This window comes from Motacilla alba, chromosome 2 (assembly GCF_015832195.1).
Source record: "Motacilla alba alba isolate MOTALB_02 chromosome 2, Motacilla_alba_V1.0_pri, whole genome shotgun sequence".
Lineage (NCBI taxonomy): Eukaryota > Metazoa > Chordata > Aves > Passeriformes > Motacillidae > Motacilla > Motacilla alba.
The window spans coordinates 114,914,834-114,942,505 of record NC_052017.1 but is presented as its reverse complement, the minus strand read 5'-3'; the positions used below and the strand labels follow the sequence as shown (position 1 = coordinate 114,942,505).

Genomic DNA, 27,672 nt, shown 5'->3' with positions numbered 1-27,672 from the left:
TCCATTCTGAAACAAAAGAAAATGCTCTTAAATTCCTAGAAGTAACAAAGTACCTTTTGTTGAAATTCAGTTGTTTCCTTCCAGTGGCTACTGTGTCATTCTATTCCAAGAGAAACAAAAAGCAAACAATTTTTTCAGGGTCTAGCTCTCCCATTCTCACTCATGCCAGTTTATTTCCTCACCTTGTATTTGTACACGTTGGCAAAGAAATCAAGTGGAAGGCCATTCTTCCTCTTCTGATTTTGTTCCGAAGGTAAAACTAGGATCCTGGAATGGGCGATTTGAGTCAGAAGCGGCTGAGTTTAGTGTGCAGAGTGTGCAGAGTCCATATAAAATTAGAATCTCTTATCTCAGAGTGTTTCTTTAGTGCTCCATCTTCTGTGCCTCACAGGCGTTCAGTAGAGGCAGTGCTGCAGCCTGCCGGGAGCCTGGCTTTCACTGGCACGATCCCAGAGATGCTGTGGGAGAGGGAATCTGCTGTTCTGTGCTCTGCAGTCAGGAAAAAAACTCCCCTGAGCTTCAGAGATACCTTGAGCCAGATTTGCAACACTGTGGGAACAAATTCAAAAATTTTCTGTTATGCTTGTTCACTCTGTTCCTTTCTGTGTACTTTTCTGGCAAAAACTGGTAAGGACAAACTGTATCCTTGGCATCTATGTGCCACAATACTGCATGATCTTGACTCCACATAGAACAGGTGCTGCACAACAGGGTTAATAAAAACCTCCCAGAATTAATTATGACTCTTTCTCTTGTTCTGTGAATTTGTCTCTGCTTTAAAGTTATTTAAGCTCTGTTTACTTTTGGCTGGTGGTTTTATAATGATTTAATTTTTTGGAGTTGTCTTGTATCAGTGTATTTGATTAACACAAGGTTGTGTAGCTAAACTAAAAACAGCTATAGTACTTACTGTTCTGGTTGACCTGTATTTTGCCTCACAGTTTCTGAAATACCAAGATACTGAAATTCACCTTTGCTTGCTGTATTTCAGATAGGAAAAGAGCATGTGGGCCTAAAGGCTGTAACTGAAATTCTTCAGGACATCCAGTACAAGGTAAGGCATTGTCTGAAGCAATCCTTCCTTTAATGACCAAAGAGACAGACAGTAAGCAAAGGGTCTGTATGGAGCCAAGAGAAAGATTTTAGGTGTGTCTGTGGTAAAACCACATGTAGAAGCCATCATTTGGTGGCCAGCATAAAAACCTCACCATTTTATTCAGATAATATTATTCAGCTAATATGTATTTTTTTATACTTTCTTTTTCTGGTGGCTGGAAAGTTTGATCTATACCAGTAACTGCTTGCAAGTCCTACTTTTTGAGTGGTTTTCATGGAGTCAGTGAGAGTGCAAGCACTGCAACAGGCTTAGTGAACACCAGCAGCCATGTCTCAGAACTTACCTGGTTTTAATTTGTAGAGGAAAAGAACAGATGAAGTGAGCACCCATATTAACTTGCAGGGAAATCAGCAAACACAATGCCGACTTGTCAAGTGGATTATGTCTGGGGATCCTGAAGGACAGGTAGTAATCCTAGCAGGACTGAGGAGATTTGAGTGCTCTCCAAAATGCTGACACTCACTTAAATAACCTTGGGCAAGTTACTTTCCCCTCTTTGCTTCATGATCTGTAACATAGAAATAATCATACATTCCTTTGATTTTAAAAGAATTTGGAGATGTATATTGATGACACATATTTTTATTGGTCTGAAGAGATTACCATTCACTTCAGCAGACGTTGAAGTGCAGAAGAATAATTAAGGAATTGAAATCTTTTAGTCAAATACTATATGGTAAACTTCAGTCATGATATTTAATATTATAAACTACTTATGAAAGTGTCAGAGAAAACAATAGTGTATGAAACTCTAATTTCATTACTGAGTCAACAGCCAAGCCGGGGAATGTCATGAAAGGCCTCACCCTTGTGTGACTGTGTTATAATGGTGCCTTTCAAAGGGTCAGCATCAACACACTTTGGCATACATAACATGTTTTGGTATTAAATATGTGGGACCAGCATTATTTTATTAAGTGTAATCCACATCAGTTAAGTAAAGCTCACTTTGGCCCTTGTTTTAACTCTTTTTGTGTGAAACCCCTGAATTTCATATAGAGAATTTCAAGGCTGGGACCTGAAAGAAGTACAGGTGCTAAAGGCAGAAAGTTAATAAATTGCTGGAATAAGCTTAAAAATGAAATAAAAAATAGGAAAAAAAAACCCCGTGTTTTTGTAGCTGCAAGGAGAAATGAAATGATGATTAAATGGGTGCTCTTAGTGAGGTCGCTTTCCACAGGAATTCAAGGCTTAATAGTAAAAGAACACAGAACATGTTTTACCTTGGCATTCAACAGCATTTTAATTAGAAGCTAGAGATGAGATTGACTTGTATTCATTTTTTCAGGGAAAGTCCAAAACAATACCCTGTTTTAATCCCAACTCTTTATTGCCAGGTAGGTGCCTTTGCTTACTTTTGCACTTTTTTTACTTTTTGTGTGTGGATTAGCAGCTGGTTGCAGGGGCTGAGACAATCTTAGTCTAAAGCCTAGCCTAAACTGCAAGCCTGAGTGTGTCCCATAAGGTGGTAATGCATTTTGTTTATGCACATCCTAACAGGGATAGTGGTGAATTCCCACTGGAATTTGCTGTAAATCTGCACCTTTGTTATGTGAGTGGGATGTGACTCTGCAGTCTGTGCACTGCTGACAACACCGTGGCTAGCTTTGTTGAGGATTTACCAACCCATCCAGAGAGACAGCTGTGTGTATTCCTTTCTCTACTTGGGCATAAATTAGGAAGTGTAAGGCTACCCACTTAACAAGGTAGTTTCTTTGGCAGAATCAAAAGACGATGCCATTAGGCAATGACAGTTGTATAGCAAAAAAGGAGAAGTGACAAAAGGAAGCAAATCCAAACTTACATAGCTAAAAGTTAAAGAGTAACAGTAAGAAATGGGTCTTTTTAAACAAACATTTCTAAAAAGTTTCAGCAAGGAATCCATTTGAGCTAAACTCTGTCATAGTGGCAAGACCTTTAATTTTTCAAAGTAGCCTAGGTCTACATTAAATTACATTAATTATATCAAAAAGACTATTGTCCAGGTTGCAAGGTCAAATCTCAGCAATTAGGAATTGCAGGAATTAAGGCAGCCTGTGCCTCTCATGCATATTCATGATGAAACATCACCTGGTTGCATGACCATAAGTTATTTTTACAGGACCCCTGCCTCACAGTTCCTGTTTGATGCTGACCAAATCACATAAACAAAAATGCTCACAAGTCGTCTCTAACTATGTGTTCCTCATTTTCCAGGTGCCCGACTTGAGATCATGGGGTCTGATTTGCAGAAGTGCTGAGTGCTTACACCTCCAAGAGAAGTCAATGGGAGCAGTGCTCTGACTGTATTATGTGCTATAGAAAGTTAAATACTCTGAGAAATCAGGTTCTAAGCATGTCATATTGAACATCTTAAATGAATAGATGCATTTGACCTCATCTTCTCTGCCTCAGTTCCCCAGCTGTAATTTGAGGGGATAATCTATCCTTCCTCACCACTCAAGGGTATGGGAGGATAAATTAATTCATTTAAGCTCTCAGGCACTGGAGAAATGGGTGTATTAGAAATATGAAAAATGAGAAAATATTCTAACAAGCAGGATTTCAATAGCATAGAAAAAGAATTCCAAATGCCTCATATTGTACTGAGAATTCTAAATAATATTATATATTTTTCAAAAGAAAATCATCTGTCTTTGCAAGTAAATGATGAAAGGTTCTCCAGAAAAGACACACATGATCATGTGACAGCATTGTCTCACGATGCATGCACAGGATGGGCTGAATTAATTCTTGCAGTTCTTAACTTTTGAGTGTTCTATAACGCAAGTTGCTGTCAATGGATTTGCTACATAATTTCCAAGCTGAGAAAGAAAATTACAGCAACAAAAAACCAAAATCAATTTGCTGACAGTCACAGGCTTCATTAGAAAGATTTAATTCTACTGATATTCCTCTGAGCTAGTAGTGAAATGACAGTAACATGTTAGTTCCACCAAGCAGGTTTATTTGTTTCCAGTATCCCATTCTATCCTTGTCAAGCTAGTCACAACCTTCCCCCTGGCTCTCCATGCCAAGATTATCCACCCTTTGTCTCCAGTTTCTCTCTAGATTTGTTTTTGAAAAACCCTCTTTTACAGTCAGGCAGTTTTCTCTCCTTTTTTTTAGGCAGTTTTCTCTCCTTTTTTTTAGTACTTTTTAGGCTGTATGGCCTACAGCAGCAAAGGAAAGCCCTGTGTTGTCTCACTTATGAAGTGTAGTGTGGAATTGTAATCTATGAGAAATTAGAATTAAAACAATGGAAATCAAATGTGTTTTATGTAGAGGTAAAACCCTGCTTGCACAAAATATTGTACATTTTCTTCAGTGACAACTGTTTATCCTAACAGTTATTTATAAGCCTATTAATAAATATATAAAATTAAAATATTATGTAATTATAAGGTAAACCTTGATGTTTTCCCCCATCTGAAGTTCAACTCACTTTTCCAAAGGTAGGAAGCACCATTGCATCTCAAAAAATATGTCACCAGAATAGCAAAGTAAAAAGTTTTTCTTCAGCTCAATTTTTATAGATTTTCTTTTCTAAAAAATGAAATAAAATTAATTCTTGAGACATATCCTAAGTGTAGAAGTCAGTTAAAATTCAATCACCACAGACCCTGTGCCTTCAAAATACGTCTCTTTTTAGCTTTTGACATTAACAGGAATTCCTTTATTCCCATAACATTGCTCATTTGCTGTGTTAATTTAAAGAGCTGTGCACTTGTTATTTTTTACATCTACAGAGTGGCATTTTCACATCTAAAATGCTCATCTGCAGGGTAACTTACTGTAATATAATGACCACAAGCTCATATACATTCATATGAGGAAGTAGTGGGCAGTGTTTGGCAGGTTATAAATTCACACTTTAGCTTCTGCTTACTAACTGTGTCATGCGAGCGAGCCCACAGCTGTCATAAGCTGTCACTGAAAAAAACCATTAACTTCCTAATAGTCATTAAAATTCCACTTTTCTTTTGGTTTCAGATCCTCTTCTGCGTGACTACTGGGTGTATGAGGGCTCTCTGACCATCCCACCCTGCAGTGAAGGTGTCACCTGGATATTATTTCGCTATCCTTTGACCGTGTCCCAAGTGCAGGTAACAGCTGTGCTTAAATTGACCTTGGAATATGGTTATGAGCTAAAGGTTATAGCGTGCAAATGTATATATCAGAATGTTATGTCTGTTCTCCTTAAAGATCCCATTAGATCAGTACATGGCTTTTCAAGTAAAGGTTAAACCTTTTGAGTCACTGAAAGCAACGCAAAGGTCAGAGATGAAAAACCTTGTTATCATTTATCATCTGCATTTAAAATAATTCTTATATTTAAGTCAACAAAAAAGAAGAAAGGAACTCAATGGGCAAAAGAAATTCAATTCTTTGTAATCGTAAGCTTTCAAATATCACTGCTTTTTAATGTTAAAGGGAAAAAAAAGCACAGGGAGGCACTACGTCCTGGAGAATGAAAAATGTTAATGTTGTACAGATTGGCTAGATTGCATTGAACTATACTTAATTTATCTAGCTCTTTTAAAATTCAGTTTTATAATAAATGTCAAATGGAAGCCTCCTATTTAAATTTGATTTCACACCTATGTATTTTAAAATGTTTGGAGTTTTTTTCTTAAATTAAAACTAACAGTTGTGGGCCTTTCTATGTACAATTTTTCAAATCTGTGGAAAAATAATCCCAGTAAAAATAAAGAAAACTCCTGATGAATATTCTCCCACAGTCTGTGAATCCCAGCTGGAGAAATGTGCATTTAATTTAAGTGAACCTACCTTGAATCTCTGAAGCTGAAAGCATTAATTTTCATTGCCGAAGCATGTGAAAAAAGTATAAAAGGCAATAAATTCAGATTTCAATTATTTCAGCTTTAATAATTTAAAATTTTGCTAGTGATGCCGGCACAATATTTTAACATCTTTAACAATTTAAAATTGGCAGCATTGCTTTTCTTATGGAAACTGAATTCTGGGTCTAATCATAGGATAAAAGCAATAGCTCCCAGTAAGTTATTTGTCTGCTAGCTGCAACTTAAATGCATCCCATCATGAATCTGTTATTGGTTTATGAATAGCTAAGACTTGTGGCTGCTTACTACTGAGTAAATGCATTACTTACTACTGAGTAAACAGCATTCTGTTAGCATTATTGGCTTCAGAATAACTTTTAAAGACAGAGTGCATTTTGGAACTTGTCAGCTAATTGTCCAGATCAGATATTGTTAAATAAGGGGACTTAATCAGATGTGAAAAGTCCAGCTATTACAGCTGAGACATAGTATGATATTGCTATTACAGCTGAGACATAATATGATATTGCTAGTTGCAGATTTTGTAGTCTCTATTCCTTTTTAATCCAGTCAGTGCGCAGAGGAGAGCTGAGTTTAAACCATCCACAGGTAGTGGGAGACACCAAGAGGGTGAACAAAAGAGGAATTAAGAAGACAAATACACCTTAATTAGTATTACTATGTACTAATTTAATGCAAGAAAGCAGGATGTTGGAATGTTGTGTGAAGGGGATAAGACTCCTGAAAAGAATATTGTGCCTGGGGAAAAGAGGGACCCGTAGTGCCTGGGGCAAAGACTGAGATTCACAACCATGAATCCTTTGTTAGGTGAGGGCTAGCCGGTTTGTGTTGCTGCATTACTGTGATAGGTGCAAACCCAATCCAAAAACATTGCAGTGATGAAGGGCATGCAAGTCCTGGAGGAGCTTTTCTCTGCAAATTGGCACTGTATATGGGTGGGAGGTGGCACTGGAATCTGGTGATGGATTGGCAGCAGACTCATGCCAGGATGATCCACTATACTTGTCACAGATAAGCATCAATTAGAAAAACATTCCTGTGTGATATTTATGATTGCAGCGTTGAAGCTAAGGTTGTGCAGAACTTGAAAGAAGAACTTGAAAGGCTTTTGCCAAGGTGGGATAAAAAAATTATATTTCATTAGATATTGCTTTCAGATATCAATGAAAAATAAATATGTCAATAAAATAAGTAAATGTCAATGAAAAATAAATATGGGGTGAGAGGAGATTTTTCTGAGATTCTTAAATTGAAAGGTATTGTGAGGTCTCCATGATGCCCAGATTAAGATTTCGTTGGTCCTAGAATATTTTGCTATAGCTAAAATTCCAAAATTTTAAATTGTAATTAGCATTTTGGCTGTAATGAACTATCTTGCCTCTTTAGTGCATGTGGGCATGAGTGCCTATGAGAGATTTAATTTAATCACAGAATCACAGATTGGGGTTGGAAGAGACCTCTGGAGAACATCTATTCCAAATGCCCTGCTAAAGCAGGTTCATCTAGAGCAAGTTGCCCAGGAGAGATTAAGGAGAGATTAGAAATGCAAGGGCTTTTGTCTGTGGAAAATAAGAGGATGTAGTGTGGGATATACCATTTTGAATCTTCCATGGAAGGCTGGTAGAGGTATTTAATTTTATTAAGCCAGCTTGTAGTATTAAATCATAGATTTCAATGCAAATGAATTTCTAATAGGTTTAAGTATATTAATTTTACATTGGTCATTACCTTGTAGAAATTTCTTCTTTGGGATACCAATGAAATGTCAAGTGCTTTATATAAATACTAGTAGCATCTGTGGTTATAGCCAGTGAGAGAAAAATTCAAGGCTGTTTTCATTTTTCAGGCCATGAAATAATCAGGTTCTGAGTGTCAATAGCAAGTAAATAATTAATTACATAATATAATATGGAAGAAGTTTTATTTCTTTCCTCTGATCAAATTAGTTCATATATTGGAGACAATATGCTAATTTTCTGCAATTAACACAGCAATATTGATAGGCTTAACAAACTGCAGGTCATAAGGGCAAAAAATGAATAAAATTGCCACTTTGTTTCATGGTCACACTCTTAAAATGTTTTCACATTTTGTTATTTTGAACAATGAAATAGCTGTTTTGACATAGGCGCAATAGGCTGACCATTATAAAGTAGAGAACCTTGGAACAACTAAACAAGGAGGGTGTTGATCTCGGAAGAAATTCCCCCTTGGAGTGGAGCTACAATTCTTGACCTCCATAAAGACTAAAGAGCAGGCACAGAGATCAGGTCAGTTCTGCTATCCTGACTGAAGAAACTGGAAGCTGCTTTGTGAGGAGTTACCTCCTGGAGAAAGATTTCACTGTGGGAATTGGGAAGAGCATTTGTATTTTCATTAGGAGACAGCTCACAAATGCCAGCTTTGCAAAAAGCCTGCTCTTCCCTCTCCTTCATCTGTCTTTGTCTGAAGTATCTCATTCTCCCAAGATCAAACAAAAGCCACATTTTTGTAAAGTGTTCCTTCCTAAACTGCAATTATCTCAGACTTTCCAGAGTTGATTCAGATGGTGAAAAAGTGTGCTTTTACAAAGCTCCTTCAGTCATTTACCAGCCCTTGAGTTCTGAAGACTTTTTCAATTCCAAGCTGGTAGTGGGTTTGTTTTCAGTTTCCTTTATATAAACAACAACAACAAAAATCTTCCATAACAGGATTCTGCCTCTAAAAACCTTCAAGGAGCTTTTTTCATTTTTGCAGTCTAAGCTGTTGCCTTATATCTCAGCTGCCACAAGCTGAGTGTAGATTTCCAAGCACACTGTTTTTTTGAGGAAAATTAAGCAGAGAAGACCTAGCCTCTAAATCAAGTAAATAAGTCTGTATCAGTACTGCTGTAGAGTGGAAAACAACAATGAGGGCAGTTGTGTTCCAGGTTGCAGTAAGAAAGTATCTTCTGTTGGCAGGATAAGAATAAAAGTGCCATTACCTGCTGTTTAGTACCCCATTTAATTTAATTCTGGAATAATGATTACATTCTCCCTGTAATATTTCCTAGGGTGTTTTTAATGGACAAATTATACTGTCTTAGATGTTAAAATGATTGTGTACTCCAGGCTCCATTTACTTTCTGTATATCTTCAGTTTCAAGTTAGAGATGAGCTGCATAGTGAAGTGTCACAGGGTCAGTACAAGTACAAAGGCTGAGGCTTTGTAGTACAAAGGGGAGTCAGCCATCAAGTACATTTGCTGAATCCAGCTAAGACAGCTTGTGAATATGTCAAAGAAAAAATATTTTTTCTAGTAGTTGTAACTATTTAAAATATCAGACTCCTAAAAACAGCACAGGTGAATAGGTAAAGTGTTTTATCATGCAGCACTTGATGCTAGTACCAGGGATGGAGATGGAAGCTGCTCATATTCGGTACACCAGATGAGGTTTAAAAAAATGTAAAGAAGAGTCTGTAAGAAAGAAACATATTTGTTTTGGCTCAACTGAAATATTTTGTATTTAGTTTTTACTGTACTTGACTTTCTGTGACTATCTACACCTACAGATCTTTTGAAGCAGTATTTTGTTTTGATCACAAAAACTGTATCTTTTCATATAAAATGTCAACAGACATCCTCTAAAGCTAAGAATCTGTTCAGTATTCTTCTGGTTTAGTAGATAACAACAGCTTCAGGAAGTAAATAAATCACTAGGAGAATTTCAAAACAATTTATAGTCAAGCAAGTTATTCCTGAAATGAACTTCTTTGAAGAAGACCAGAATTGCTACTCTAAACACATGAAAGTCAGGCTGATTCATAGGATGTAATCTGCAATGGCCAAGATGGTTATAGATCTTAAAAGAAGGGAAAAGGCAAAGGAGAAGTTTGCCAAACCATGTGCTTAAGAGTTCTTGTTTTTCTCTATATCTCAAATATTTTGACAGTGCTGATAACTATTTTAAAATGTTATTAATGTATATTGACCTTACTATATGGCACCTGAACACTCCAATTTTCAAAGCTGCAGAATTGGCTGGACAGGGCTGGTTTTGATCATTAGTCCCATGGTGAAGAATGTGTCTCAGCTTCTTAATTTCTGTTTCTCTGTCTTTCAGATAGAGGAATTTCGAAGACTGAGGACTCATGTTAAAGGTGCTGAACTTTTAGAGGGCTCTGATGGAATCCTAGGAGATAACTTCAGACCAACTCAGCCACTTAGTGATAGAGTCATCAGGGCTGCATTTCAGTAGCAGAGGAGGAAGAACAATGATGAATCTTCAGTCAGGTAAGCAAAAACTTAGTGGAAAAATCAAAAATGTGAAATAATTTAGCTAAAGTAGAAAATGCACTTAATTTTAGCTAATGTTATGATACATTGTCACAATTGGAAATTCTGAGACTTTAATTTCTATTTCATCCTGTGTATAATAGTTTGGTTGTGTCATGATTTACCACCAGCTGGCAACCAAGCCCTACGAGCTGCTCAGTCACTTCCATGTGGTGGGATGGGGGAGACAATCAGAAGGGTAAAAGTGAGAGAATTTCTGGTTTGAGGCAAAGAATCAGTTTAATAGGTAAAGCAAAAGCCATGCATGCAAGCAAAGCAATGGAAAACAAGAAAATCATTCACCACCCTCCAGGCAGTGAATCACAATGCCCACTTACATCACAATTACTTCTTGTAGCTTTAAATTCTCCTGCTGCAGTGAAGAAGAGTACAGGTATGCCTTGGTTATGTGGTATATTTCTCCCCAGTTACTGAGTTTTGCTGGTTGATTTCTTTCCATGTTTCTGAAAGACCAGCTATTGGTGCATCTTTTCACACTGTTAAAAAAGTAGGGTAGTAGTAGTTCTGGAAGGAGGCCTTTAATTCTAAAATGAAGCCTTTTTTTTTTTTTTTTTTTTTAACAATGCTGTTCTTTCCCAACAAGACTGAATTTTGAGCAACTCCAGTGAAGGTACAAAAGGCGACAAATTAAATTCTATCTGTGAAAAAATTACTATTTTTTCATATTTCATTCGTTAAAGTAGTTGCTGCTTCTTTTCCACCTTCATTGACTCCTAGAGCAAGAATTTGAGGATTACATAAGAGAAATACACATGTGAACCTGCATTAATCCTGCTTCAGTTATTAAAACTTCTCATGCTATGTTCCCCCAGCCTCTATCTATTTTATATATAAAATAAATCCCCTCAATGCTCAACAGTTACTCCTAATCCTCGTTATACTTAAGTTAATGGATGTTTTGCTATCATGAAAAACCTGGCAATGAGATTCAATGAAGTCCAGGGAAGTGGTTGAGTCACCATTCCTGAAGGCATTTAAGATGTTAGATGTGATTTTAAAGATGTGGTTTAGTGGTGGACGTGGCAATGCTGAGTTAATAGCTGGACATGGTGATCTCAAAGGTCTTTTCTAACTTAAACAATTCTATTATACTAAGCCAAATTATTGTCTTGAAAGTACTGCGTCAAGGCACCAGCTTTATGGTTGATTTTGAAATGAAGTGATCCTGCTTTAATGCAGGACCCTATTTACTATTGAAATACATAGCTAAAAGCCTCAGATTTTCTATCTTCTCATTTCTTCAAAGCTACAAAATAACAGATTAATCGAGGGTTTCATCTGGAACGCATGCTGCTTAAAGGGTTTTGATAGACTGTTTTGGGTAAGGATATTTATTTGTACTTTAAATTCTTGCCCTCTCTAGTTCATGTCAGCCTCTGTAATGGAGTTAAGCTCATTCAGAGCATGATCTGGATTCAGTCCCCAGTTTCATCTGAAGTAACAAATGATCAGGCAGCAGATAACCCATAAAAAAGATTGTTAATTCAGTGCTTCCAAAAGATTGATTAAAACAAAGTGAGAGGATTATCTTCCCTCCTGCATATGATAGAAATTATTAAATTGGCTAGGACAATGACCAACAATTTCATGGTCTTTCCATATAACATAAGCATTTGATATAGTGTATGCATCTAAACATTGTTGAAGTAAGGGTTTATTTGTATTTTATAACCCTATTTAATATCTGCATCCCAGAAGTTGAACAAAAAACCCGAAACATTGATCGCCTTTTTTAATATTATTTTCTCATTCCCATATTTAATTTTGGGCATATCCCTAAGACGAATTCGCAATTGCATGGTTCTCTGTGGTAACCAAATATTGTCACTTTAATCTTGAAATGGATGTTTCAAATTCATTCCAGCTTCTGCATAAAAATTACTTGGGAAAATCATAGCAATATTAAAGTACAATTTTTGTCAGGAAGTGAATAATGCCCTCAGGCCAGTGCAGGTAATTCAAGTCTGTAACAGTGAAATTACTTGACACACTGAGTTTGAATTTTAAGCATGAAAGAGTTTCCTTTACAATGATGGAATTGAAATGTAAAAATTTCCCTTTTGCTTTCATGTTTGAAATTTTATTACATTTGTCAATACTTTTAAAGATTTTTTTTCTATGTAATAGTATTTATCTTGGCTTTGCTTCACAAAATAATCTGCAGTTTTAATTCTCAAATGATGGAATTTTTAATGCAAAATAATAGTCCTTACTGTAGGGCCATACTAATTATGGACACTCACTGAGGACTTGTGACTCCTGGCACAGTGTAACTCACAGAAGAAATGACACTTGTTTCTCTACACCTGATTGCATTATTTATCAGAAATTCACTTGGTCAGGTCATTTGAGTTTTGTGTGCATCAGTCCAAGTAGCACTGAACCAATCAAGGTTTCATTATAGATCTTTGCTATTGAGTTTAGGGAGCTGAAAAAAATGAAGTATAGAAAGAAATCACATGGTTTTGTTCACATTTCTTCTATGCAAAGGGATAAAAAGGGAAGGAAACAATCCTACTTAAATTGTAGTGATTTCCTCACACCTCTCCAGGAGGAAGGTGTTGAGGGACACAGACCTCAGAAATCCTCAGAAAGATTCCTTCCTTCACAGGAATGAGGGAAGTCCCTTAGGCTGGGACTGCTGGCATCAGCTGAATATTGCTATGAAGACTCAGTAGTAGATGGGGAAATAATAGTTTTCAGGGCAGCATCTTCCTAGTGATTCAAGAGGAGCAGTTCTTCTTTTCAAAGAGCAGATTACCTTTTATTTTAAAGCTCTGTTATGTCTTTAATATTCCAATTACAAACACACTGGTTGACTTCTTTTCTTACACTATGCCCCTCTTCCAAGGCTGCTGGAACTCCTGTCAGTAAAGTTTTCAATATTTTTTTTTTATTCCAAGCCAATGTGGCACAGCCTCTTGAAGAACCTTGAGGAATGTTAGTTTGCCATGACCTTGTTACTTTTACAGGGAAAGAAGGAGACAAATGTTTCTATAAGTGTATCCACAGGAGTAGAAAGAGGTTGTTTGAAAGGTCTAATTAATTTTGACTGAATCAGAATGCAGGCTCTATGCACACCATGCTCCCAAAGCTTCAGAACATCTGCTCCTCAGTCTTGATTTAAACCTTGACAAAACCGAACCTTTTGTGGCTTGTGATCAAATGGCATATGTTGATCTTTGATGTAATTTGTTCCAATTTGTTGAGTAAGAAGCAGGGTTGACACAAACATGGAATATCATGGTGTGTAATACCAGGAAAAGAACTAATTTTTTTAATGTTCCTCCATTGTGGAAAAGCCCAGATCTCAAAATATTCTTCTCCATTTCTAAGACAAAGTTTGGCCAGGCCCTGGCCAAAGGGGGGCCTTCAGGATGACAAAATGGATAGAACTTTGTAGCTTCTCTGCTGTCTTTAACCTGGTGGGTTTTAGAATAAGTTTGCTGTTATCTAATTGGCCTCCTCTGGCTCTTCTTCTTTTCTGCTGAAAACGTATCTGTCTCATATAGCTTGGGGTTAATGTGTTTTTTAATTCTGTTTTGGTAGGGTTTTTGACATGTATCCAAATTACATCCCATTAAATGACCTTTTCATTCTTCTTCTTCTGCAATTGCTAAAGTTTTCAAATAAATTTCTTTTGAAAAGGCTGTTTAAAAAATTTCTAACATCTTTAAATCATATCCAATAGTGAAAGAACCAGTCAGGTGTTAAGGAGTTTGAAGGAAGAACTCAGTACAGATTTGCTTTCAGACATGGAAAGCTAAAAATTGAGTTCAGATTTAGAGAGTGAAGAACAATAAAATAACAGAGTAATTGTAATTGAAAGGTGCCTCTGGAGATCTATTAGTGTGATCCTCTGCTCAAAGCAGTGTTAACTACAGTGGGTTGCTCAGAGCTGTGTCCAGCTGAGTTTTGAATATCATAAGGATGAAGAGTCTTTAACCTCTTTAAGCAAATTGTACCTGTGCACTCCTGCAGGGAAAAAGGTTTTTCTTAATTTTAAATGAAATTTTATGTATTTCAGTTTGTACCCATTGACTCTCCTCCTTTCACTGGATGCAGCTGAAGATGCAGTCTGGTGTGATCTTCTCTACTTGTTCTCATAAAGTGTTTATGCACATTGATAAAATCCCTGTTGAAACATCTTTTCTGGAGGCTGGGCAGTTTCAGCTCTCTCAGCCATCCTTTAATTACAGGTGCTCCAATCCTTTACCATGCTTGTAGCCTGTTGCTGCTCTCCAGTATGTATGTGTTTCTTCTGAACTGGGGAAACCAGGACTGGACCCAGTGCTCCAGATGTTCTACCAGTAGAAGCATTTCCCTCCACCTGCTGGCAGTGCTTTTCCTGGTGCAGCCTAGAGTGCTGCAGAACTTCCTTGTTGCCTTGGGTGCATTACTGACTTAGCTTGAGTTTCATGTTTGCCAGGATTCCCAAGTCCTTTTCTGAAGGAAAAGAGAAGGGATAACATTATGCCTTCCCCAGTGTTAATGCTAGTTTCATTTTTACTTCCTTCTTAACTCAGAACCCTTGCTATGGGCATTGAGCTATTTCTTGATAATTTCAGATGATCTTGGAATAAGATTTGTAGTTATTGTTATGCAGCTAACAGTGAGGAAAACAAATGCTACTGCTCTTAGAAATCAAACAACAAAAATCTTACATCTTCCATTTCATTAAAGGGTATTTATTTGACAGTTGTAGGCTTGACACACTACTTCTCAAGATGTGAATTGTGACTATTCCAGAAGGCTTGCCACCTTTTCTAATGGATAAGTCCTTTTCCAGTACTGTGTTCTCCCCTGAAGACAGCATTAGTTTTGGTTTCTAACAGATTTATCACCCCCTCTTTAATTCTTGTTGCTTTACATGTAGCTGATTTGATAGACATGCCTTTCCCCTCTTTTACATCATTGGAACAGCTTTATCTGTGAATGAGTAAGACTTCTGGTTTCAAACACTTGAGTATGGACTTGAATTTGTAATGATAGTGAAGTCAGTATGACATGCCAACATGTCTTCATCCCTTTATACACCAGGGTGTATACACATGATTCCATGCATAGAGTAGGTAAATGGCACTGCTTCTGTTTACTAAGAGGAAGTCTGTTATAGAGGTCATTGAAATCCACCAGACTCTTTTAATAGAAGACTGTAAGAGCTTGTTCGAAAAAAAACCAGTTTTCTAAAAGAATATTTTCTTTTTAAAGTGATAAACTTTAATTTGCTTTGCTCTGAGAATAATTAATAAAATAAAGAATTTGATCTCCAGTGTGTTGTCTCAAAACTCCCCATCTCAGACACAACTTATTTTGTATTCACAAAAAATTATCCTGCAAGTATGATGATGTCTTATACCTATTCCATGTACATACATACATTACTCAAGTTCTCCTGAACATTTTTTCTTTTGTGTCTGATTCAGAAATTCCTGAGAAAGCATCAATTTTTATATTCACAAGTGCATATACATACTCATACATACACATACATCTGTGGTAGTCTCAGACTGAAAGTAGCTGCAAGTTTATCCAATGTTCTGTAAATTATGATAGCAGAAATAATTTCAGATTAAAAACATGCTTAATATAATTACTGTTTTCCTAGTTGTAAATTCAAGATTAGAGAAAACAATTAAATGACATCATTAAAATACCGAGGTTTTGCTAGGCCTGAGGAACAGGAAGGTGTAATTTAGGGTGGGAGGAGCAGAGACTGCACTTCTGGTTGATACTGCACATCTCTGCATGATACTGAGAGATCTGAGCAGACGAGGAGAAGCTGGCACAACATTAGTTTCACAGCAATGAGAGGGTGATGTGGTGACTATCTGGTGTGTTTTGTGAATGGAAAGTGCAAATTCCTTGCTTTTGAAGCTGCTGAGCAGCTCTTGTGGCTACAAAACTATGTTGCCCTTTACCCAGGATGATAAATAGGGGATCTGGTGTTGCCAGTGGGAATGACTAGTACTGAACAGGTGGTGGTGCACTCTCCTCTTTATGGAATTGTGAATTATATGATAATAGATTGTAGAATATGAAAGAACATTCAAATCCAGAGTGATCCAAGGAGCTACACCTTGCCTTAGAGAAGTGAGAAGGGTGATGCAATGCTAGGGACTGTATTTCTGTGTTTAAACAGATCTCAGTGAAATTTATATTTTAATGGACATTTACATTAGCAATCCGTGTGTCTTTACTCTCAGTTTACTTGTAGCATTTGCAATTCGTGACGTTCACAAACAGGTTGCTCTGCAGAAGTTCTACTTGGGGATTTTATCCTTTCCTGTTGTGTAGGTCCAGAGCTGGAATGAGCTGTCAGCAGCTGTACATCATTAGGCTACTACAATTCTTATCATTTTCCTGTTTGAAAAAACCTAAATCAATCTGACACAAAGATTATCAACACTAGTTCTTTAGAAATGCAAACACCAATTTCCTGGATTTGTTGAAATATAAGTATTTATACTTCTTCTAAGTGAGTGATTTTTTTATTGGTCATTGTTTGTCTCCATGAATTTAGAGTTTGTGCTTAAAAGGTGATTACTTTAATTGTTAAGTTTCAGTCTTTTAAAGAAACTGAACTTCATGTTATCACCAAAACTAACTCTTGTTCTTCTGTATTTCATGTGTAATGTCCAGTACCCAGCCCTCTGCTGCCACTTCAGAGTTCTTGAGAATGTGCTTACACTTGAGTACATGAGGGTAGGACAGAGGACCAAACACCTTTGGCTTGTGAGCCACACACCGTAATCAGAGGCCTACTGGAAACAAAATTTTTGTAGCCTTCAGGCAACCAAAAGCTCCAGGAATAGCTGAAAGAGGGTGCCTTTTGAGGCTGTTTTGAGGCGAAGTAGTGGTACTTCCTTGTAAGGGGTAGGCTGTGCACTGAGATTGCAAGTGAACCCTATAATATGAGCATTAATTTTTTTCCCCACTGCTGATGATTCAAATAAGTGACTAGAAAAACTCTTTTGTTGCTTATGTGACATAGCTCTGACATGGGGACCAGAATGTAGAGACTTGGTAGCCAGAGGCAGCCAAGAGTTGGTTATGGTAGGTGTTTATGTCCTTGTTGTGGTAAGTATTTATGTGTCCAGGCTAGAGCATCAGTATAGCATGTGATCAATCCCTAAATAAGGAAGAAAACCATTTTGAGTTTTCAGAGTTAGTATGATACTGGAATTGTGCTTGTTCAGTTCTTTACTGAGATCTTGTTAGAAATACATGAATTGTGGAGGAATGGAAAATGTTCAAAATCCCTTAGCATGTAAAGAAGCAAGGAGGAAAGATTACTGTGCTTCCTTTTCAAAGCTAAAAACGTCACAAGGTAGTCTAGGAATCAGATCCCTGCTAATGCTTCAAATAAGATACTTCATGCTGACAAGTGCTCCTAAATTTTGTGACCTGTGAGTTTCTACCAGCATCATACAGTCTTTTGGATTCATAATTCCCTGTTATCATCAGCTTTACATAAAAAGAGTTTTGAGAGTATAATTCCCAGCAGCTTACCATAAACCATGTATGGGTTGTACACTGCTGCTTGGGAACTGATAATGTAGCCAGGAGCCCAGAGTGCCTGTCATACAAAAGACCCTCACAACATGTTTATTAACAATCACAAGACACAAGTTGGAGTCTGAATACGCCCTGAAACTCTGCCATGGTACTTTCACTTATGGGGAAAATGCTGCAAATTAGTGGACAGTCAAAATAGCGCGAAGCTTAAATCATCAGTGATAAAGCTACACTAATTTTTAATAAAAGAGAGTGGAGCTTATAAAATATAATGTAATAGACTCTCAATTATCAAAGATACTAGAAGGACACACAGGTGCATATGTCTGTACAACACAGAGAAGAAAGCCTGCAGAAGTGCGCTCTGTTTTACCTGGATGAAATCACACAGATTTAAGCAGAACATTATTACTCCATTGAAACTGAAGATCCAGGTCATCCCAGATCCTTACTCTTATTGGAACTTTTAAATTCTGATTATTTGGATAAAGACAATGCAATGAAAAATATGCAAACGCTTGCTAAGCAAACAGACGTGTTTTGTAAATAAATAGCAAATGAAAATTTTCAAGTTATTTGGATTACTGAAAATGTTTTTGCAACTGATACTTGCCACTCAAGAAACAGAATGTCAGCACTGACTGTTTTCAACAATGTTTTATGGAGAAGACCAGTTTATGACGGACCAGTGCTACACAACAAAAGTTTCTTTAAAAACATTTATGCATCCCTGTAGCTCAAGACAAACAAAGGTGTATTTTAGTTAGCTAGATGTAGCTGAATGCCCACAGAACTTGATGTTGATTCAATAAATTGTAACCTTTTCATGGAAGGAATGCAAAGTATTTCAAGAGTGATAGGGTTTGATAAGGTACACAGCTCTCTTTTCTGAGACACTCTGAATCCACACCTGGCTGTACTTTCAGGTGCTGTTTTTAGGAAGGTGTAGGAGAAAGGTAATGTTTTGTCAGTATTATACTGTTTTTGCCACCTACGTCTTTTGCTTTTTTTTAAAAACTCTTAAACTTTTTGATTTATCGTAATGTTAAGGAGGAGAAGGCAAGATCCTTCTATAAAGAAAAAGGTAGGGCATTGTGTGAGGCAATGGGGGTATGGGGTATGGTAAGACAAAAGAAGTGGAAAAGCTCTCCAGGAAAGAGATTGGCTACTTTTAAGCAGCAGAATAAAGGTGTTGATCTTGTGTATTGATCTTTACCTAAAGCTGCTGCAGTGGGACATCTTACTTCCTCCCTATCAGATGGAAAGACAGATTACTGTGGACATCCTATCTAATTTCTCCATAGTCTCTTTATTTGCATTTTCCCAACACTTTTAGGAGACTTTGAAAAATAATCCTTTTCACTGACGTTTCCTCATATCTTCTCCTCTAAATATGTTCTCTCTATTGCTATAGGAACATTGGGACCTTTGGTTCTTAAAAATATACTAGCTTTGCTCCTTATTTTTGCTCCTACTTCTGGTCCTTGTTTCTAAGATAAAATTTATAGTGTTCCATTTGTCCCAGTTTAGTACAAGAAAATTTTCTCTGTAAAGAATATAGGTGCATAAAATTTTGTATATGAAAGAATTAGATGTAAATATTCTTGAAAAAATAATGATTTTTTTTACATTCTGAGGTTGATTTCTGAGCTTTGATTAACCTTGTTAATAATTTTTTTTCTAACCATGAGTATTGTGATGAACTCTCAGATTTTGCAGTATTTACACTTTATGGCACTGATCCTGGAAGATTTTCTTTGGGAATAATTATTTGATCTGTAGAGGACTTCACCAGAAATTAGGAAAGTTATTGTTAAACAAGAATAAACAAGGGTAAACATGGATAATAACCCTACCAATATATACAATTAGTCTTTTGTCAGACAAGACATTGAGTATTTCTGTAACAAACACAGCTGAAATCTTCAGACTGGCTCATAATTAGGCTCCCTTCAAAAAGTAATTCATTATTACAATAGGTACCAAATCCCAGTTCAACTTAATTTCACTGACTTTTGGACTAAAAGCATTAAGCTTGAACTAGCTAAAAATGTACAAAATGTGCATTCAATTAAAGAGTAATTAGATACTCAATCACCCTTACATCACACTGGGGATTATCCAAGAAAGAAGAGAGGTATTACTCACTGCAGTGTGTAAAACAATTTTCTTAATTAGTTTAAGCACTAATTGAGATTGAGGGAGTGTCACTGTGTCACAGCATTAGTTTACCTAAATGGAACCTTAAACCCACAAATGTTTTGGCTTCTTTTGAATTTTCTCACTTGGATTGTTCAGTTTTATTCACTGATCCAGTACCTCTGGCCACAAAAATGGAAACTTTCTGTTCAATTCAAGGAGGGGGTTGGTTGGTCCCTGCACCCTTGTGGCTGTAGGCTATTGAAAAACATGCCAAGACTTTTTCCAGAGATGGAGAATAACTTATCATTACTTGGTTGTTGTTTTGGCTTTTTTTTTTTTTTAATGTTACACCTCTATACCAAGCCCCAGGAAGAGCTGGGAATCCTCTGTGCTGTTATGTGGAGTGTAAAACCTTGACACTGCTGACAGCCTGCCTTAGGAGGCAGCTGGTAGAAAGCTCTTCAAAGGGACCATCACATGGTGCTGCTGCTGCCAGATAATGTGGCTTTGGGGGGGTATTGAGTGATAACCAGGGAGTGTGTGGAAATCACAACACAGATTGTCTTGTGGGTAGGCACTGACTTCTTGGCAGCACTGCTGGTTACTGACAACCTCTACACTCCCTTCCCCTGTCAGGACCAGAGTGGGAATTCCCTGGAATGAGTTGACTCTTCCTGCAAGCAGTTGTAGCCCCAGTGTGTGACCATTTGCACATGAGCACTTTCAGATTGTTTGTGTGTACACACCGAGCTATTGTTAACACTATAATGACCTCAGGGAAAGAAAAAGGAAATGATTATTACAACAGAATGAAGCAGTCAGACACTCTCATACCCACTGCTTCTGAACTGAGAGTGCTGGGGCAACCTGAGCACCTGGATTCTTAAGGTTATGCCAAAGCACATGAATATGTGTCTGCATGAAATCAACTATTGCTTAATGCTGCTAAGGAATATTACTGCTGTTAGGAGAAACTGAGTGATTGCTTTCTATCCTTTGAGCCCACCTGACTCCCATGAGAGCTGGTACTCAGCACTTCACTTAGTAAGGCCCCTAAAATAGTAAATGGTAAAAAGTTCTCTGTGACCAGTATATTTTTCTTTCTAGTTTACTACCATGTGCACCAGGTTAGAATTAATTACCAGACTGATTCAGAAAGCCAGTTTTAAAAATTTGTTTCAAATTCATAATTTTACCACTGCATTTAACTTTGCATTTTTACTGCCATATCCTCCATTGCTAGTAAATCTTGCAGCACTGGCTTTACCCTAAAAGAGAAGAATCAGTACCATTATGTCACTGAAGTGTATACCCTGAAACTGCTCCCACCTGCTGTCATGAAATCCCAGCTTTTAGTTTTCCCTGTCTTCCTGGCTGGATATAAACAGTCTTTCAGACCCACTGCGGAGGAATTTCAGTAACATAATTGTTCCATTCTCTTTTCAGAGAGGGGGAAGACAATGCTCCCACAGTGCCCACAGATGAGAAATGGAAACTTTTGAGACTGCTGCTTCAGTTGAACCACAAAGCCTGTATTGTTTGTCTTCATCTAATTCAGCCTTGATAGACAGCTGTGACAGTTGGTCTGTCCACATGGTCCAGTGAAATTCTGGGAATGAGCTGTACATTAAAAGAAGAAAACATATTAAATCTTCCAATTCACACTGTTAACTATTTTTTAATTGTTGTTATCGTTGCTTTTAAAGCTACTTTGGCATGGCATTCAATAGTCATTTGTGATCCAAATAGTACTGATTTTAAGCTTGGTATGAATGCTAATATGTAGAAATACCCATTATTGTTTTGAATGTTAGATTTGCGTTTATTCCATATCATCTCTTGTGCTGTCAGTAACCATAATTTCTGTAGAGGGGAGATGCATTCTACAAAGGTAATAAAAACATTGTTTGTTCACGAAGAGTATTATACAAATTCAGAATTAATTTTTTGGCAGAAAGGAGCACTTCTCTGCTAGACATATGCACTTGACATGATTTATCTGAATAAAGCTGAATGACATTTGCATTACTAGGAACCTTACTGAGAAGAAGGACAGTTTGGAACTGAGTAAAATTAACCAATATAACAATAAACAGAATTGTCTGGATTATTTTCTACTTGGCGAGCCATGGAACTTTGCGATATAGTGTTCAGTTGAGGCAGAAAATTTTCAGTCTTTGTTCTTCTGTGAATTATGACAGTTCTATTTGTTTGGTACATTGCTGAGGATGGCGGTCTGGGGACTTACTCTGCATGTCCTGAACTCGCTGCACACATGGGGATTGCCATGCTGGGCCACACATGAGTTGTCTGACAGGGAATATAAGGCAAGGGTAGTCTGAAACAGCTACGCAACCTCATAGCTTCTAATTCCTGAAACACAGAGAAAACACAAAGATCTGAAGGACAGAGTCACTAATGTGCAAGGCAATAACTTTGGTCACCATAGCTATTAGTGAGGTCCCCTGTCCTAGCATGAGGGACATTGCAGAAATCTGTGTCGGTGGAAGAACCTCAGAGGCACAGATGGCAACTTCCAGTCTGGGGTGCAATGAAGATGCAAACTGAGGGCTCACAAAGGGGAGGCCACTCTCTTGGAGCAGATCAATCACCACTCACAAAGTCATTCCCAGGCAATGGCTAATGCAGAGTCGTAAGGCACCCTTAATCCACCTGGTCAAGGGTTATGGGGAGGGCTACTGCTGAATAACGAGTTACGAGCTCCCTGAGTAATTTATGTGTATATTAGGGGCAGCAGAAACAACAGGGCAAACCAACACAGTGCATGTGAGCTGGGTGCGGGGGACCATACTGCTGACCACTTGATGTGTTAACTGGGTGTTCTGCAGAAACACGTGCTTCCTTTGGAGACAAGTCTTGGTGCATTGCAATAAATACACAGAAAATGTAAAACAAGCAGCCCACCATGAGGTCATTTGTTCGTTTGGGCTTAGCAGATTAACTATCAGCATGTTGTTCCTTGGGCTTAGAGACACTTACATTTCTTAGGGTTATCTGCATCTCCTGCCCACGTTTAATGAAGAATAACCCCATTATCTATTCAAGATTTCAGTGCTGACCGAAACCACACTTTCCACCAGCAGTGTCTGCAACACGTGTGTGTAGCAACTGCACTGGCTGCTGCCCCTCTTCCTTCAGCAGTTACTCCCAAAGCAGCTGCAGCCAGAGCCCAACCCCAACACCTGATTGCCAGACCCTGGCTTCCCACTGATCTGCATCATACCACAGGGCAGAAGAAGTCTCTGCTGCAATGGCCTGGCTGGACTGTCTGTAGTTTTTGATGGGAGCTGATAGTTTGTCTTAGTTGTCAGATTTGGTACTAAAATCATGGGAAAATAAAACAAAAATCTGTGAGGTGGAAGTCAGCTGTTTTCTGCCAGGTGAAGGTCTGTTCTTGTCTCCTTCCACCCAGCAAGGAATGAACCCTCCAAAAGTGGGGTGACCCATGTTCCTAACCTGGCAGTTCTCAGGTTAAATGCACAGCTCGTTCTCTTCTCCCTTTGCAGACAGCATACTATTAACTACTGAGTGTTAACTGACAGGAACTGTAGTAGTAATATGGCAAATATTGACATTATGATGAAATCTGAACTAGATTTATTCTCTAAATAAACATGTTCCTTATCTTGGAGCTGGCTGATATTCTTGTGGCTGTGAAATACAGATACCTTGCAAAGCATATGATGTAATGTCTCCACCAAAAGTCCATTATTTCCCTTTCCTGTGCTCCCTTCCTGTGTTTGCTGTTCTTTCAAGCATTGCCTTGTGCAGTGAAATTCTAGTCATATAAATACTACTACTGAGGAATTGAAGTTAGTAAATTTGTCTCAACACTTGTCAAACTTTTTTTCCCTAGGCTTGGCTTTGAAAGAAAAATAAAACCTACTGGTAAAAATACTTATAGCAGTTTTGTGTCTTAAGAGCTGGATCTAATTATAACAACAAATTCATTCACAAAACACACCCATTACAGATTGGTCAACCTACATTCGTTGCGTGTTGGGTAAAGTTAAATTAGTCTTTCTGGTTTTGGTAGGAATCCACATGGAGGAATGTTCAAGAAGGGGTCTCGGTGTATTATTTCAGCTACACGGCACCCATCAGATTTTATTGAGTGTGGAAAGGCACTGCTGCTCTCCAATTGCAGTTCCACATGCCTACCTTTGTATTAATATTTTTAAGAAATAATAAAAACTGATAAGAGGGTTCTGAGGGTAGTGTAAGACCATAAATTAATAGTTTCCTCTTCAAGCCTACAGCTACTAAAATTTTGAATCAGTTTGCTCTCTGGAAGTATTTTTAAAGGTAAATGTTAATGGACATAATGCTTCACATAATTTTAGAGATTTATTAGAAATGTGAATTATAAGTTTCCAAGAGATGCTGAGCAGTTGCACACTTGCTGGTCACAAAAACAATGACAAAATACTTAAAAGCAACTTTGTGCTTCATCAGGCAAAAGCCAGCTCCACAGGCTTCTGATAAACTGTAGGAAGGCATTGGGAATAGGAGGAAATCTGGCTCTTGAGAGAAGGAGGGTGAATATGGGCAGATGCCTGCTGTCAGTGATCATCCATCTGCAGGTGATGTGTTCTTCAGTTTCCTCTGTAGTTTTCTGGAGGTCTCAGAAACATTTAGAGCCTTTAAACTCTTAGTTTGGCTTCTAACCATGGTGTGATGTGCTTTGCAGTTTGGGCTGTGATGCTGGGCTTCCACTTACTCAAATTAGAGGAGCTTCTTAGAAAGCACTGTGCCTCCCTAATGCTGCCTTTTGCCCTGCCTCCCACCTTTTCTTTGTGTGAAAATTAAGTCATAGGTAGGTAAACCAGTAAATTCTAGGTCTGATCTCAAAATATACCTGGGAAGTAAACAGGAATAAATTGGTGTGGGTTAAAGGATAGGCTTGATCCCAGACATTGCACTGGCAAGCATGGGGTAGTGGCTGTGTATAGAACAGATGTGAGGTATGACATGAGTCTAAGAGGAAATAAGAGTGGTCCCTGGCCAGTATCCTGGTTTGCATCCTACAGGTTTACTCATCTGTGTTCCTGATTCTCAGAGGGTAATTGAAGACTACTGTTGCTGAGGAGATAAAAGTGCTTAACAGCTGGGCAACATAAAGAAAAAAATAATTTTACTGAGAAATTTCAGCTGAATTTTGCTGAGACTGCAGAAGGAAAAACGAGAGGAGATCCATGCACATGCATCTTCACAAGAAGTTACACCAATCAGCATTTTGCAGACCCTGCTGGGGTGCAGCTGCTGTAAAAGCACAGATTCACCTTCATTGAGTTTGACTGGTGGGCACAGCACTTGGTGCAGTGATGGCCTTGGGCAAACTATTCCTTTCATGGTTGTCACATCCACTCCAATGAGGAGGAAAGGAAGCTTCTTTTCTTGTAGAAATGGAGGAGTCTCAGGGGGAATGATGGTTGTAGAGAAGAAAGGGAAAACTTTCTAGGGGTTGAGAACTGTGGAAGCAATGCAGATTTTGGCCTGCTTTTTCTTTCTTGGCTGGGTTTCATGGTGGCATCATCAGCCATGGAGTTTGCTTTGAGATGTGTTCTACCTTTGTACACCAGTGCTGCCTGCTGAAATGTCAGCTAGCTGGAGAACCACCCACTACGCCTCGGGAGGCTAGACCATGCAGAACATGTTTGGAAGTGTTCATGTGCACATTTATTTATGAAACTGTAGCTGCCATTGTAAGCACACCTATGTGTGTGTATTTATCTCTTTAGAAGGATACACATTAAAAGCTATTTTAAAAACAAAGGCAATTCAAATTGAACTGTACAACTTCTAATGAAAGTTAATATATTTCAGTATGAAGAGTATTGCCTAGCATCAGTTCACCAGCCCTTTTGATATTTGTATGAATTGTTTTCTTCCTTTGCTTAATGAATTTGTGCTAAAGTCCTATTTTTTTGCTTTTTCCCCATTATTCATTTTACAGCCCCAGTACATTTATATCAAATGCTGTTCAAGACTTGCTCTGAAGATATTATTCAATTTCTCTATATGAGTCTTTCTCTTATAGTACTTGTTTGAATGCTTCAGATACATTAAAGAACTTATCTTTTAATCCCTTTGCATATGCCTTCTCCCCTCTATCATGTGGGGATTCCTCTCTGATCACAGATTATCTGTAGGGTGCCAGGTATAAGAAAAAGACACAGCAATCAACCATGTCAGAGAGAGACTCTCCATATGGACCTGCAATGCATGTAGTCCTTGTCCAGGAGAACTTCTTATACCTTAACTCAACCTTCTTTGCAAATTAAAAACCCAGCATTGACTTGATAGTCAGATCACCTCCTAAGTCTTCTCCCTGATTTGCTGGGATAATTACTTCTAATGCAAGGCTTGCTTTAAAGGGCTGGGTAATTTTTTGTGATTCATTCAGTATCTTCAAATGCTTCTCACCACTGTTCTTCTCATACTGTTTACAGAGACAGTGACAGCTTTTTGCTTCTTTTTGGCCTTCCCCAGAGCCTGACCTCATCTTGATCCAAAGAGGCCCTCTCCTCCTCAAACATCAGAGAAACAACTGAAAATGGGGTAAAAGAAGGGAAATATTAGATAAACTTGAAAAGAACTTGCCCTATAAAGGACACAATGAGCTGTTTAAGCCTTGAATAACAAAGAAAAATAAAGTAGAAAGACAGCAAAGCAAAAACAGCATAAAGAAACTTCCTTAAGTGTCCTTTTCTCTAGCAGGGATGTGGTTGGAAATATTCCTTTTCTATTTTGATCTCAACTTGCTTGTTGGAAGTGATCCATTCTGGGTTGTGTAACACCAGCTGACTAACCCACAGCCAACTCCCAAATCAGTGATCAGAAGCCACATCCAGCCAGCCTTATTCCCTGAGTCTGCTTCTCTCCTGCACCTTTCCCACCAGTGACAGGGAATTGGCTGCTTGTCCTTGGACAGCAAACCTTATCCAAAATCCTGGCTGTTCACCACATTCCCTGTGTTGGGTTACCTTCCTACCCCCACCTCATCTCCTGAGATGGAAGATGGTAAAGAAATAAAGTTAAAACACAAACTCCATTCTTTTATAAAGTACTTGAGAAAGCCGGAGCTTCAAGCTCATAAGCAACTCCAGGGTTTATTATTAAAGGTGATGTTTGTGTCTGAGATGGAGACAAAAACAACATGATCTTACATAGACATAAAACTCTTTTCCTCCCTTAGGCTTTAGTATAAATATACACTACAAACAGTGCTTTCTGAAGTGCCTCCCATGTAAACATCTGACAGTGGTGAGCGTGAAACAGATGAAAGCTATGATAAGTCAGTGAACACTTAACAGCGGAATATGATACACCATGTCAGCAATATTTTAAATAGCAGGTATAAAGCTGTTCTAGAAATTGTGTGTTAAGCCTCATGTTGTGAAGATACCAGAGTTTTTCTTGTTGGTGCACTATAGGTCTGTATGAAGTGAGTTTCATTATCTTGGATCATAAGTTGACAAGGTCTTGGTCTCTTTAGCTGGGTAATCATACATGCGACCAAGCAAAAAGAAAAAAAATGCAAACCAAAGGTCGCTGAAGGATTTGTTCATGGCTTAGAAACATGTAGTAGTTCATACAGATAAGGAGATGTTTACTCAAGAGAAAAATAAAAAACAAACACAAAAGGGTCTGAGAGCTGTGTGCTCTTGGCAGGAAAGCTGCTAATGATTACCAAGTGCATGAGTCTCGGTGTGAAATTATAGGCTGTGATTAAGTGGATGTGCTGCAGCATTT

General features: G+C 38.0%; 1 protein-coding gene across 1 annotated transcript in view; it reads left to right on the top strand.

The window, feature by feature from the left end:
* CA8 (carbonic anhydrase 8) overlaps positions 1-21,819 on the top strand; it is a 46,128-nt gene extending 24,309 nt beyond the window's left edge. The window contains exons 5-9 of the mRNA XM_038127764.1: positions 992-1,054; positions 2,406-2,454; positions 5,090-5,202; positions 10,004-10,173; positions 21,343-21,819. Coding sequence (XP_037983692.1) covers positions 992-1,054; positions 2,406-2,454; positions 5,090-5,202; positions 10,004-10,138 — 360 coding nt within the window. The 3' untranslated portion in view covers positions 10,139-10,173; positions 21,343-21,819. The remainder of the gene's footprint in view (positions 1-991; positions 1,055-2,405; positions 2,455-5,089; positions 5,203-10,003; positions 10,174-21,342) is intronic.
* Positions 21,820-27,672: the final 5,853 nt, after the last annotated feature.